Raw genomic sequence first — 13,302 nt, 5'->3', positions numbered from 1 at the left:
TTGACATGGCAGCAATGTCAAAAGTCATTCTAGTCACAGGTTTAAAAAAAACTTATTCCTAGAATCACTAAGCTCTCTCACTGACCAGAGAGGCAACCAGTCAACAACAAATTAAAAGTAGAAGCTAATGGCAGGATGGGGCTCCAATACAGGCAGATGAGGCAGCGGTCTTCATACTCCAAAGCTTCTGTAATGTCACAAGGACTTTGCACAGGCTCAATGCACAAACCATGATGGGCAGTAAGTAAACTATGTACTGAATACAAAGTACCATGAGAGGAACGAAGCTCACAGAATGGTACTCCACCCACCCCCCTCCACTGCAACTCATGGAACACTCCTGAAACTGGGTCCCAACGGACCACAAAAATAGCTGGGGTGTGAGTGAAGACTGCAGGGAGAGGAGGGCAGCTGACCAAAATCCACCTCCGAAAAACAGAAGGGCATTTTCGCTATTCAGTTTTTTCACTAATGCTGTCCCACTAGTTGAAGAGCACCCTGGGATCCAATCGTTTGAAAACAGCACTGGAATCAGCCCATGTTTATATTGGGCCTGATGACTACAAAGTATATTAATTTTTTAAAAAGAAAAAAACTTGCAATAACTTTTTTTATACCAAGTCAAAAAGGATACCACAGAGGAAAACCACAGGTTCTCTCCAAGTAATGATTCAGACACGTCTGTAGGATCCCACCCAGCAATTTGTTTCTACATGGATGAGCCCTGAAGAAGCTCCAGGCTCTCTTGCACAAGCAAAACCCTACTCCTTCCTGCCCTTGAATGTAGTGACACATTTAGCAGCCTCAAATTTTGTGGCAACAAATAGTTTACTAGAATATCCAAGATGGCAACGTATGGTTTGCAGTTCAATGGTCTCCAAATGGTGGCTTAATTGTCATTTGAAATCCTGGCTGGCAAGGAAACATGTAATTTACCAGTTTTGGTGTCATGGTAAAACATGGTTTTAGGACATTAGGAAAGCATCCACAAACATGACTCTCCATCTGCACTTTGAAATGATAACAATCCGGAATTCTACCATCTTGTTCAGTATAATGTGAGGATTGGTGGAAGAAATAGAAGTGAAAGTTTGCAACCTGAAAGTACCTGCTGCAGAACAATTCTAAGGCACCAATTAATGTCAATCATTCTAACGTCCTCTTGAGTTTAGTTCATTAAGGTTATTTTTGTTAAAATGTAAACCAGCAGTAACATCAGCCATTTATGTCAAGTAAAACACAGAAGCTGGGTCTATACAGTACTTGGTTATAACCGATAGCTGTAGTTCTGAAAACCCATGGGGTTTTACCACAGTCTGAGATACCTCAGCTTGATAAATGTTTCAAGACAGTACCTGTGATTTGATATAAACAATCATGGAAACAAACATTCTTACAATATAAGGAATCTATACAAACTTCTTTTCAGTTCAGGGTTTTAACTTAAATGTCTCTCTTCAAGAAACTTACATTCCAAAGCATGATACAGTAGTTCAAAATCATCCTTTGTTTTAGGATGCATCCTTCGATCATACTCTCTCCGTAGTCTCTCTGCCTTCTCTCGCTCTATTCGTTCTTTCTCTTGCTCTTCCCATTCTAGTCTCAGCCTTTTTTCTTCTTTTAGTCTTGCTACTATGTTGATAGCATCCCACCGTCGGAAGTAGGTTTGTATTACAATGACCTGTAAACAGGAAGGGAAGGAAAGAGAGAAAATTAGGGAGAAAAATATTCAACACATGAAAAAAGTGAAACATTCTTATTGACATTGGTGAAAGTGATACGGAAGATGGCTTGAAATGCTAGCAAATTAAAACTTGAGTTCTACATTCCAAAGCAATGGTAAAACTTGAGTTCTACGTTCCAATGCAATGGTAAAGTATATTCTAATCAAAATAAATAAATATGCAGGAAAAGAAAAAAAACTTGCTGATAGTGGATTCCTAGATTTGTATGTGGTATCTGTAATACACTGGTGCAATGAAAGAATAGATTCTGAACAGCAGGATCTAGACTGACAAGTATCTCATTAACACAAGAAAACTCCACATTTCAATACAGTTTTACCAACGTGTCAAAGGGATTAACATATTCGTTCAATTTCTACGGCTGCTTATTCTGCAAAAGGTTCTCATCATTTCGTTCTGGATTCATGAGGCACCCCAGTAGTCCACAGAGCACACCGTAAGATTTAAGAGTAGGTAAAGATAAGATGAAAACAAATGAATGAGCTCTTGAGTAGTTTAGGCTGTATTTTGAACTCACTGAAAAACAATTAAAAGAACAAAGTTCTAGAGTCATTTCTCCAAAGTTGAGGTGGCCCTAGGGAGAAGTTTGTCCCAACGGAGGGCCCTCAGCTGTGGGGTCGCACAGGGAGCCATACTTTCCTCATTGTAAACTAAATACTTTCCTCATTGTAAACTTTCCTCATTGTAAACTAAACATGAGCAGGCAGTGTGATGCAGCGGTAAAAAAGGCAAATGCCATTTTGAGCTGTATCAACAGGGGCATCACATCAAAATCACAAGACATCATAGTCCCATTGTATACGGCACTGGTCAGACCACACCTGGAGTACTGTGTGCAGTTCTTGGAGGCCTCACTTCAAGAAGGACGTAAATAAAATTGAAAGGGTACAGAGGAGAGCAACGAGGATGATCTAGGGCCAAGGGACCAAGGCCTATGAAGATAGGTTGAGGGACTTGGGAATGTTCAGCCTGAAGAAAAGGAGGTTGAGAGGGGACATGATAGCCTTCTTTAAGTATTTGAAAGGTTGTCATTTGGAGGAGGGCAGGATGCTGTTTCCGTTGGCTGCAGAGGAAAGGATACACAGTAATGGGTTTAAGCTACAAGTACAATGATATAGGCTAGATATCAGGAAAAAAAATTTCACAGTCAGTGTAGTTCAGCAGGGGAATAGGCTGCCTAAGGAGGTGGTGAGCTCCCCGTCACTGGCAGTCTTCAAGCAAAAGTTGGATACACACTTTTCTTGGATGCTTAGGGCTGATCCTGCGTTGAACAGGGGGTTGGACTAGATGGCCTGTATGGCCCCTTCCAACTCTATGATTCTATGAATACTATTTAATATCTATATGTAACCCCTTACCTGGAGTTTTGATCTGGGTTGCCATCAGTACACTGATGATACATAACTATTTCTCTTAATTGACAATCATCCATCGACCCCACCAGACAATCTGGCCAGGTATCTGGAGACCATGGTGGACTGGCTCAAGCGGAGTCAGCTGAAATTGACTACAGCCAAGATGGAGGTTCTCTGGCTGGGACAGCAGGCAGAGACACTGGTGAAACCCAAAGTAGCTTGGGGGGCATATTGATTAACACTGTTTTAATGTTGTTTTAACTTTATATTTGTTTTATGAAATACTGTTACCTGCCCTGAGCAGCATGGGGAGGGTGCATTAAAAATAAGATTTCATTATTTTATTATATTTATATTTATTATTCATGGTCAGCATATGTCCTATCAACCTGCCCTCATCCTTTTGTATATGCTGGTGACTCATCATGGAAATTCGAGATACATAATAATAAGAAGTGTAAGGTACATGTCAAATCGGCTGAAGAATATAGTTTGTATCTTGTTTTCAACACTAAAGATAGAGGAACCTTCCGATCAGTGGCATGCAATAGAGAGTCTAACCCTGATTTAACATTTGTTTCCTGTGACCACAGAAGTCAGCCCTTGCCCATATTCCTCCTTTTCACACACACTTAGGCTTCTTATGTGTGTCCTTTCATCCCCTCCTTTCAATACAGTCTACTTTTGTAGGGAGTTATACCATCATCTTCATCACGATGTATCATGCTACAGAGCTGGTTTGAATTGTTGTTTATAATGTAATCTGACAGCAGCTTTATATAAAAAAAGTGGTGTACCTGTCCAAAATTGAAATGATATACTAAAAAATCTCCATAGTTGGGCCTGTAAGATTGGACTGCACAGCTGAAATCCCCAATGCATCTAATTGGAACATCTGTTGAAATCATCACTTTTGGACAGCCTGTGATACACAGGAAGGGTTTATAGCTTACTAGCAAACCACAGGTTTGGCATCCACCTGAACAGCACATTATAAGAGGTTTACCTGAAATGTTTATTTACTCAATTTATATCTTGTTTTTTCCCCCAATGGGGGTCCAAAGTGTCTTACAACTTTCTCCTCCGTTTTATCCTCACAATCACCCTGCAAAGTAGGTTACGGTGTCAGTATGTGACTTGCTGCCTGGGTGACAGACTGGGTATCTGAACCTAGGTCTCCCAGATCCTAATCTGCATTTCAACCACTTTGGCTCTGTTGAGCTCTGCTATTTGAATCTCTCAACTCTCAATCCGATATTTTGAGATTGAATCCATCTCCTACAGCAGCCATTTTGTGGTGGTGCCTGTAACAACTTTGTCAAAAGTGAAATGGTGCCCACAGATCATAAAAGGTTGGTGATCCCTAAATTAAAATATATAAATACAATAGTAACAAATGTTTTAAAAATCTAGATTTGTTTCCCCTTTACCACTGAAATAATCACTCCTTAACTTACAGTGATGTTTGCTAAGCTGCAATTTCCACAGATTTTCATAACTCCCTATATACTTACTGTATTTCTTTAATCACTATAACTTCAATTTAAAATATACTATAATTGCCCTTTCAAAAGGGAAGTTCAGTATTTAGAACCTGCTTTCAGTGCAGAAAAGAGCACTTAGTAATCACACTTCAGAGTCGAGAATAACAACATTTGCAGATCCAAGGACTGGATCCAAATAAGGATTTAGGATTGGCAGCTCTTATGAAGCTTAAATAACTGTGAGTGCAGAATGTACGTAGTTCATCTGGAGAAAATGGATGCTTTGGAAGGTGGACTCTATATAATTACATCCAGTTAAATCCTTCCCCTCCCCAAATCTCACCCCCACTTAGGCTCCCCCCCCCCACCAAATCCCCAGGTACTTCCCGGTGTGGGCTGGATCTAGCTGCTTTTTCACTCAGTCTTGTCCAGATCTCCTAATTACAGCTGCTGTCACACATGGCTTTTGACCACCTGGTCCCATTTCCCTAACAGAACCTTTTTGAGTAATCAAACAGGATTTATCCTCATTTAACCAGCAGAAAAAGTAGTTGGATTCAACTAATATTTTCCCCACATTTTTAGAGACATTTAATTTGGTCTATTCCCCATGATATAACTATCAAAATATCAACTTGTTCAGTTTTATTTATACGCCTTAGTATGTGCTCATCCAGCAGATTGAGAGGGTAGCATCGCACCACCTTGTGATTTAAACAACTGCTTTCAGTGTGACGATTTAATGATGATCATTCAATGAACACTTACTGCCTTAAGTCTTCGGGCATGGTACTCTTCAGCTGTGACATAGCCTTTTGGTTCAATGAGTTTGTCAGTGATGTTTGACACATAAACACCAATTTTAGTCATCTGAGTGGAAGTTGTATTTCTGGTTTGCTGCAGCCTTTTCCTCTCAACCACTGTCTAGGAAAAAATTATTTATTTTTACAGATCATTCTCTACGACTACTGAAGTCAATGTAATGAAGGGTATATAGCAGCCTGAATAGGTCGGACTAGACCAAACGTATCAGAGCATGAAGGCTAAGCATGGTCATAAGTGAGTTATGAATTGATGGCACTTAATTATTATTTAGTGTGGCACAATAAAACACTGCTTTTTCTATATACCTTCTTAAACAAATAAAAACACATTTGTGAATGTATGGCAGAAGAACAATTCACATAATTATAGCCTTAAAGGGAGGGGAAATTTATAAATCCTATAACATCTACCAGGCCCCCCAGAACCCCTCTCCACCAGATATACCTACTAGATACATCACAAGGCAATCTCCAGTCCAGCCATCCCATCAAGCAAATAGTTTATGTTATTTGATTATATTGTTAACAGTTCAAATGTTTATAATGTTAATACAAGTTACAGAATTTTATTTTTGTGTACTGTACTTATAATGGAACTTGTGAATCTATGCTGCGAACTACCCTGAGCTGCATGGGTAAAGGTATCCCCTGTGCAAGCACCAGGTCATGTCTGACCCTTGGGGTGATGCCCTCTAGTGTTTTCATGGCAGACTCAATACGGGGTGGTTTGCCAGTGCCTTTCCCAGTCATTACCGTTTACCCCCCAGCAAGCTGGGTACTCATTTTACCGACCTCGGAAGGATGGAAGGCTGAGTCAACCTTGAGCCAGCTGCTGGGATTGAACTCCCAACCTCATGGACACTCAGCATTTCTGCTGCCTTACCACTCTGCACCACAAGAGGCTCTTTGAGCTGCATGGGAGGGTGGTACAAAAATGTAATATATAACTAAAAGAAAGAAAGAATAATAAATAAAAGATACTTAGCTTGTTTACTTAAATTCAAATTAATGTCATTTTATAATCTTGAAAGTGTACCTGTGTTGACCGACAGAACTCTTCATATCCTTTCTCTAGACGTTTTCTGGGTACTGTCTGTGATCCTGCATTGTGATATTCCACACCTGTTAGCCTATGTCTAAATCCACCCAGAAATGGTTTCTCAAAAGTTGGCCTCGTAATCTCTATGGATATATCCTGAAATGTTTCTGCATCTATCAAAAAACAGCAGGGGTCACATCAATAAAACAGACAATTTAAAACTTTAAAATGATTGACCTACACAACCAACCCCTCTAAAATACCCAGACAGGGGTGTCCTCTAGAAGGGAGCCCATCTTCTAGTTTCTCCTAGCCATGAGGCTAGCTGGTCGGTGGATGTTATTGTGGGCCTCAACTATAAGCCTGGAGGAATAGTTCCATCTTGGAGGCCCTGCAGAACTAATTAAGGTCCCACAGAGCCCTGATCTTCCTCAGGACCTTATTTCACCAGGACCTGGTCAAGGCCAGTTTCACCTCTCTCAGGCTGGGGATTCTGAGCAATGCCTGATCCAAGGATCATAATACTCTTGGGAGATTATAAGGGAAAAGGCAGTCCCACTGGTATGCTGGTCCCAGACTGTTTAGGGCATTAAAGGTTAATACCAGCACCTTGAACTTGTTTTGACCTCCAATCTGGAGCCAATGCAGCTGAGCAAACACCGATGTTATGTGTGCTTTCCACTGAATCCCTGTCAGATTTTGGGCAGCTGCATTTTGAACCCATTAGAGCTTCTGGATTAGTTTCCAGGGCAGCCCTGCACAGAGTGGGTTGCAGAAGTCTAGTCTAGAGTTGACCATCACATGGAAAACTTTGGTGAGGTCAAGCTCTGAGAAAAGGTGCAAGCTGCTTCACCTGATGTAGATGGTAAAATGCCAGGTGGGCCGTCATTGTTATTTGGTCCTCCACTGAGGAGGGGTCGAAAGCCACACCCAAGATCTTGACTGTGGACGCAAGTGTTAATTGTACACTGTTAAGAGCTGGACACTGTATCACCCATCTCTCTACCTGCCAGCCCAGCCAGAGGACCTCTATCTTGGCTGGATTCAATTTCAGCCGACTCCATCCAAGCCAATTTGCCATGGCCTCCAGAAACCTGGCCAGATTGTCTGGAGATGTTGAGGGATGGTCATCAATTAACAGAAAAAACCAGGTGTCATACACATACTGATGACACCCCAGCCTGAAACTCCAGATCAGCTGGGCAAGGGAGCACATATAGACGCTGAACAGGATCAGAGATAGAATTGCTCCCTATGAGGTCCCAGGGTTCAATGCCCTATGCTAGGAAACACTTTCCTCAATTGTCACCCTCTGTCCCCAGTTTTGGAGAAAGGACTTCAGCCACTTCAAGACTGTTTCTCTAACTCCTGTCCCAGTTAGGTGGTGGACCAAGAGTTGATAATCAACCATATTGAACACTGCCATCAGATCTAATAGTATCAGCAGCACCAACCCACCTAGATCAAGCTTCCTGCAGAGATCATCCATCTGGACCAGATGGCCCATGGCCAGGTCAGAAGCCAGATTGAAAAGGGCTGAGTGCTGAAGTTTCTTCTTCCAAGAATCCCTGGAGCTGATCTTTCACTGCCTGTTCAATCACCTTACCCAGGAATGCTGTATGTGTTACTAGGCAGTAACTGGACAGGTAAGTGGGATCCAGCTCTGGTTTTTATCAATAAAGGCCACACCACTGCCTCTTTCAGCCCCACTGGAAATGTCCCTGAAGTCAAGGTTAAGTTAATAATACTTCAGAGGGGACCTTAGATCTCCTCATCACCAGCCTTAACCAATAATGAGTGACACGTATTATGAAGACAAGTGGTTGGACTGACAGCTACTATGGCCTTGTCTAATTCTGCCAAGAAGAACAGACAGAAGTGGTCGAAATTAAGACTCTAAGATGGCTGAGGAGTCTCTAGTTCACATTCTGCAACAACCCTGGCTGGAAGGCTCAGTGGAGCAACACGATTTTCTCCGCAAAATAGCTTGCAAAAGTCTCATAGCTTATACCCAATTTCAAATTTTGAGATGATCCCAAGGATATCAGTTTTAAATAATTGTATTGGGCATGAGTATGTGAAGGCAATGGTGGCCACGTAAAATTCCTTGTTAGTGGCTTTCCCTACCATCTCATAAGCATTTTATAAGATATTCTTGAAGCTTCATTGTGAGTCTTCCTCCAGACCCACTCTAGCCATCTCAGCTCCTGTTTCTGTTCACGTAGCTCTGGTGTATACCAAGGAGCTAGCTTTGGGCAGGAGATAAGATGTATCAGGGAGCAATCTTGTCAATGGCTTCAGAGAGTCAGGCATGTCAATCCTCTACCAGCTCATTGACTGGGTTGCCACTGGGAAGGGGGTGTTCAGATCCCATAGATCGTTCTGGAATCCAGTTGGATCCATAAGTCTCTTTTAGCGAGCATAAATCTGCTCCCTGCCTATATAGAGAGGGGAAAGTATATCAATTCAAGCCTTCAGGGCATAGTGGTCTGATCATGACAACCTGGTTGATTGGAGCAGGCCAACATTTATCCCCATCCCAAAGATCAAGTCCAAGGTGTGGCCTGCTTGATGTGAGCGACCAGAAACAAATTGGGTGAGTCCTAGAGTTGCCATGGCTGACACCAGGTCCGATGAGTTGGTTTTGTCTGTGTGAACGTTGAAGTCCCCCAGAATTAAATCCCACCTAGTTACCAGTTCCAGGAAGCTTGGAAGGGCATCTGCTGGTGCATTAGGCAGTCAGTACACCAAGCAGATGACCAAACTCTCCACCGTACCCACATGAAGCTGATATATTCAATTCCCAGGATAAAATCCCATAAAACATCCTGGGATGACTAACCTCCCCAAAACTCCTAACTATTATTGGTTGGGCTACCAATGCCAAACCTACTAGGGAGAACTTAGGAGGGCACAAAAGGAACAAAGGTGGAAGTATTATAACAGTATACTGTTGGGTCAGAACAAGACAGAATGTGAATTTGAAAATGGCTGTTCACCTGTTTGCACTTTGACAGTTATAACATCAGGCATATAATACTCTTGAAGGAGTTTAGATGCTTTGACTGGAAAGTGTTCTTCATCTAGGGAGAACATATCAAACTGTATAGTTCCATGACATTTTGCACCGAGATCTTGTAGTGTTTCACTATTCTCCAATATTCTCCCTAAAATGTAATATTGAAGATTAACAGCTTACATCATAAACAAGGGATAAATATCGGCACAGAAAAAAAGAAATAAAAATGAGGTTGGTTTTGGAGAAGCAGCCATACTCAGTGAATGCTAATGCCATTGCAACTGATATTCTGAATTGACTTCTTTTTTTTAAACCAAACACAACAACCCCCAAACCAAAGACGCTTCTCCGTGTGTCCTTTTGATATAGTATTTATTTGTTTGTTTATATTTCAATTTCTATACTGCCACTCCCGAAATGGCTCATGGCAGTTCACAAAAGGAGGTTTCCTCGCAATAAAATCCCATAAAACAATAATTTAAAACCCTAGTTATAAACATTAAACCTGGTCACGACTACTCCCTGGTGCATGAGATTCTGAAAATAATGAAGTAACGGGACTAGCTAGGCATTGTGTAGCAGAGTATAAACTGCATCTATGGGTTGAACCAAAATACACTTGCTGTTCCCAACATTCTTGCAGAACCTCTATATCCTCTGCAGTCTTCAGGTGGAACTACAATGCTACCTAATGCTTTGAATCTCCCTAGATATACCAAAAAGTGGTTATTTGTATATATTGATTCTTTGGACAAAGCATATCAATCAGTTCTATTAAGCAACGTTCATTCTTATTGTAAGTCCAATTCATCACTATTTTTATAGATCAAGGAAATAGAGGGAGATTTATGGTGGAACTTGATACATACCTACTAACATGAACTGTAAAACATCCTGTGGTATTTTTAATCGTGATGAAAAATACTGCTTCATTTGCCCCACGGTTCTGTTTATATTGAAAGCCAAAGTGAAAACCTGGATATCAGGATGCAGCATGATTTTAACTGGGGAGGGGGGGGGAGAGGAAAAAAATGAAATCCATGCTCATGTTTCTTCATTTAGTTTATTACTTTGTATTATTTATTTGATTTGTATACTGCCCAGTTAAGCGGTACAAGTTCTAATTGAATGCCTCAGAAAACTAAGGTGATTTTTTCAAACTAATCACCTTAAAACAACATTGCTGTAAATTGAATTGTTCAAATAATATACATTTATACTTCGTAACTGTACAATAACAGTAAAAGCAACATCTTAAATAAAGAACAAATGCACAGAATAGGGCCTAATCTTAAGCAGATCTGGTTAGTGCCTGTATGAGAGATATCTTGGTAACCCTTTGTATGACATCTTGCGTTCAACGATGTAAGCAAGCAGAGATAGGTTATATAAAAAAATAAACTTTTAACTGCTGTTAATTTCCAAAGCAAGACATCTCTGGACAAACTAGTAGAATGTATTTTGTACTGAAGGGAGTTTCCTAAAAAGCAGAAAACTCAAAATCCCTTGGTCCTGAAAGCTCTTAGTTCCACAGAAGTGCATGCAGAAGTCATTATTCAGAAGCCATTATTCATACTAGTATTGGACTGTCATAGTCCATATAGTCACAGGAGGCTTACTCAAGACCTCTTTGCTTACAGAGGTTTGGAAACTGTCCAAATTGCAGAATCCTTTCATTTTTTGAGGCACATCTAACTTTATTTGTTAAGAAGATATTTCTATTCCTCTAGGCCAGGCTTTCTCAATCAGGGTTTCCTGAAACCCGGGGGTCTCTTGATGGCCCTGAAAGGACTTTCTGAATGAGTGCGAGTTAATTAGCCCACAGCAGGGATAAGAGTCAAGAGCAATTTTGTTATTTTCTGTCTTTGAAAAACAAAAACTTCCCCCAACACACCACATCCTAATCTGTGCACTAAAGCAGGGGTAGTCAACCTGTGGTCCTCCAGATGTCCACAGACTACAATTCCCATGATCCCCTGCCAGCATTTGCTCATGCGAAGTGTAGTCCATGAACATCTGGAAGACCACAGGTTGACTACCCCTGCACTAAAGTAATAGCGCTTTGACAGGAAATCAGTCAGACATGAGGAAGCATGAGAGAAGTAAAGGCAAAAAAAAAAAAGAATTACAGTATCCAGTAAACTGTATACCTGTTGTTGTAAAATCTTTTGTATCTTCTGGAACTTCTGGTGTTTGAGAACCCAAAACTTCTGATGATGTGCCAACCATAGCATGTGTTTCTGCAGCTAATCCAGACAGGCTTTCAGCAACAGGTACAACGGATTTTGCTGTTATTTCAATTACTGGAGCTCGTGTGTCAACTTCAAACTGAACTTCATCATTAAGATCTTTGACATCCACAACATCTTCCTGAACCTGGGGTTCTGCATGGGCTTCCTTTCGCTCTGCTAATGCGTCCAGTCTCTCTGTCGGCTCCTCAGTCGTGCTGGATTCTAGTGTTAACTGTTCCTGCTCAGCAGGCATGCCAGTTTCACTTGACTGCCTGCTTTTGTCTGCTTCTGTTTGCTCTTCTGTAGTTCTTACAAAGTCTATAATTTCATCTATTTGTTCTGATAATGATGCATCCACTACAACTTTCTTTTCAGCTATCAATACATTAGCCTCTGCTTCTGCAAGGTCATCTGCCTCTTTCTCTGGAGCAGCCATTTTTCACTGAAATTAAGAGTACATTTTTACCTTCCAGTAAGAGTCAAGCATAATTTTCAAGTAAATGGTATTCCATATTTAGAATTTAGTCTAATCCCCAATCTGAAGTGACTGGTTGCATTTTCTGATGTTAGACACTGCACAAAACTATCAGTAGGAGAAAGCTCTTCAGATTAAATCAGAGACTGACATTTTCTAAAAGAGACAATTTTCCAGTGCTTTCTTTTTCTGAGGAAAAACTTCAATCTCTGAACCTGCATTTTTCTTCACCATAAAATTAGTAGCTATGAATATATGACATTGCCAACATAATATTAGGCAACCTTGTCAGTATTCTGGTTATAATGAATGTTTTTCAGATGAAATTGTGTGTGAGAGAGAGCATGTCTGTTCCACAGCTTTGTAAATGAGAGAACAGGAATAAAATCACACTCATTTTCTCTCACCCGCTAAGAGAGGCTTTCTCAACCAGGGTTTTGTGAAACCCTGGGGTTTCTTGATGGCCCTGGAAGGGTTTCTTGAATGAGTAGGAGTTAATTAATTTTAAAAATATTTGTTAGATTTGTTAAACATTTGTTGAGTGATATGACCATATATGGTCTTGTTGAACCCCCCCCCCCTAATCAATGTCTATTTATGAGCCTGGAGGGGCCTCGCGTAGGCATGTACACAGCTGTGCTTCCCAACCATATTCTGCATGATCATGTCACTTCCCAGGTTTCTGGAAGCCTGAAGAATGTTTCAGGGGTTTTACAATGGTAAAAAAGTTGCAAAAGGCTGCACTAAGATATAAATGTAGATCAAATTGAAACCAAAGCTCAAATTCTTACTTGTATGTTTACTCTCATGCAATGAAAGGGATATTGTCATCACTAATTATTCTGATTAAGAATAAACAAGGAACACTATGAGCAGTAGCACTGAAAGTTTGCCCTACTCAGTTTTTTCCTGAAAAGCCTGCATTTGAGACAAAATACATGTCACTGAATTTTAATTCCCGGCCCCAGAGAAGCTTGCCTGGCCTCGACCACAGCAAGGGCCTTTTCAGTCCTGGCCCCAACCTGGTAAATGAGTTCCTGGAGGAGCTGTGAGCCCTGCGGGAGCTTTCAGCTATCTGCAGGGCCTGCAAACTGGAGCTCTTCCGTCAGGTCTATGGATGAGGCCGGGCA

The 13,302-nt window shown here is 41.0% G+C and overlaps 1 protein-coding gene across 2 annotated transcripts in view; it reads right to left on the bottom strand.

Annotated features, from left to right (window-relative positions):
- Positions 1-13,302, bottom strand: part of IQUB (IQ motif and ubiquitin domain containing) — a 34,522-nt gene that overhangs the window by 17,318 nt on the left and 3,902 nt on the right. For both annotated transcript variants that reach the window (XM_077338355.1, XM_077338356.1), the window contains exons 2-7: positions 11,617-12,139; positions 10,336-10,470; positions 9,447-9,614; positions 6,445-6,620; positions 5,353-5,508; positions 1,471-1,681 (exon numbers count right to left, since the gene is read on the bottom strand). In XM_077338355.1, the coding sequence (XP_077194470.1) occupies positions 1,471-1,681; positions 5,353-5,508; positions 6,445-6,620; positions 9,447-9,614; positions 10,336-10,470; positions 11,617-12,133 (1,363 nt within the window). In that variant the 5' untranslated portion in view covers positions 12,134-12,139. The remainder of the gene's footprint in view (positions 1-1,470; positions 1,682-5,352; positions 5,509-6,444; positions 6,621-9,446; positions 9,615-10,335; positions 10,471-11,616; positions 12,140-13,302) is intronic.

Source organism: Paroedura picta, chromosome 5 (assembly GCF_049243985.1).
Source record: "Paroedura picta isolate Pp20150507F chromosome 5, Ppicta_v3.0, whole genome shotgun sequence".
NCBI classification, from domain to species: Eukaryota; Metazoa; Chordata; class Lepidosauria; order Squamata; family Gekkonidae; genus Paroedura; species Paroedura picta.
This window is presented reverse-complemented; position numbering and strand designations above follow the sequence as displayed.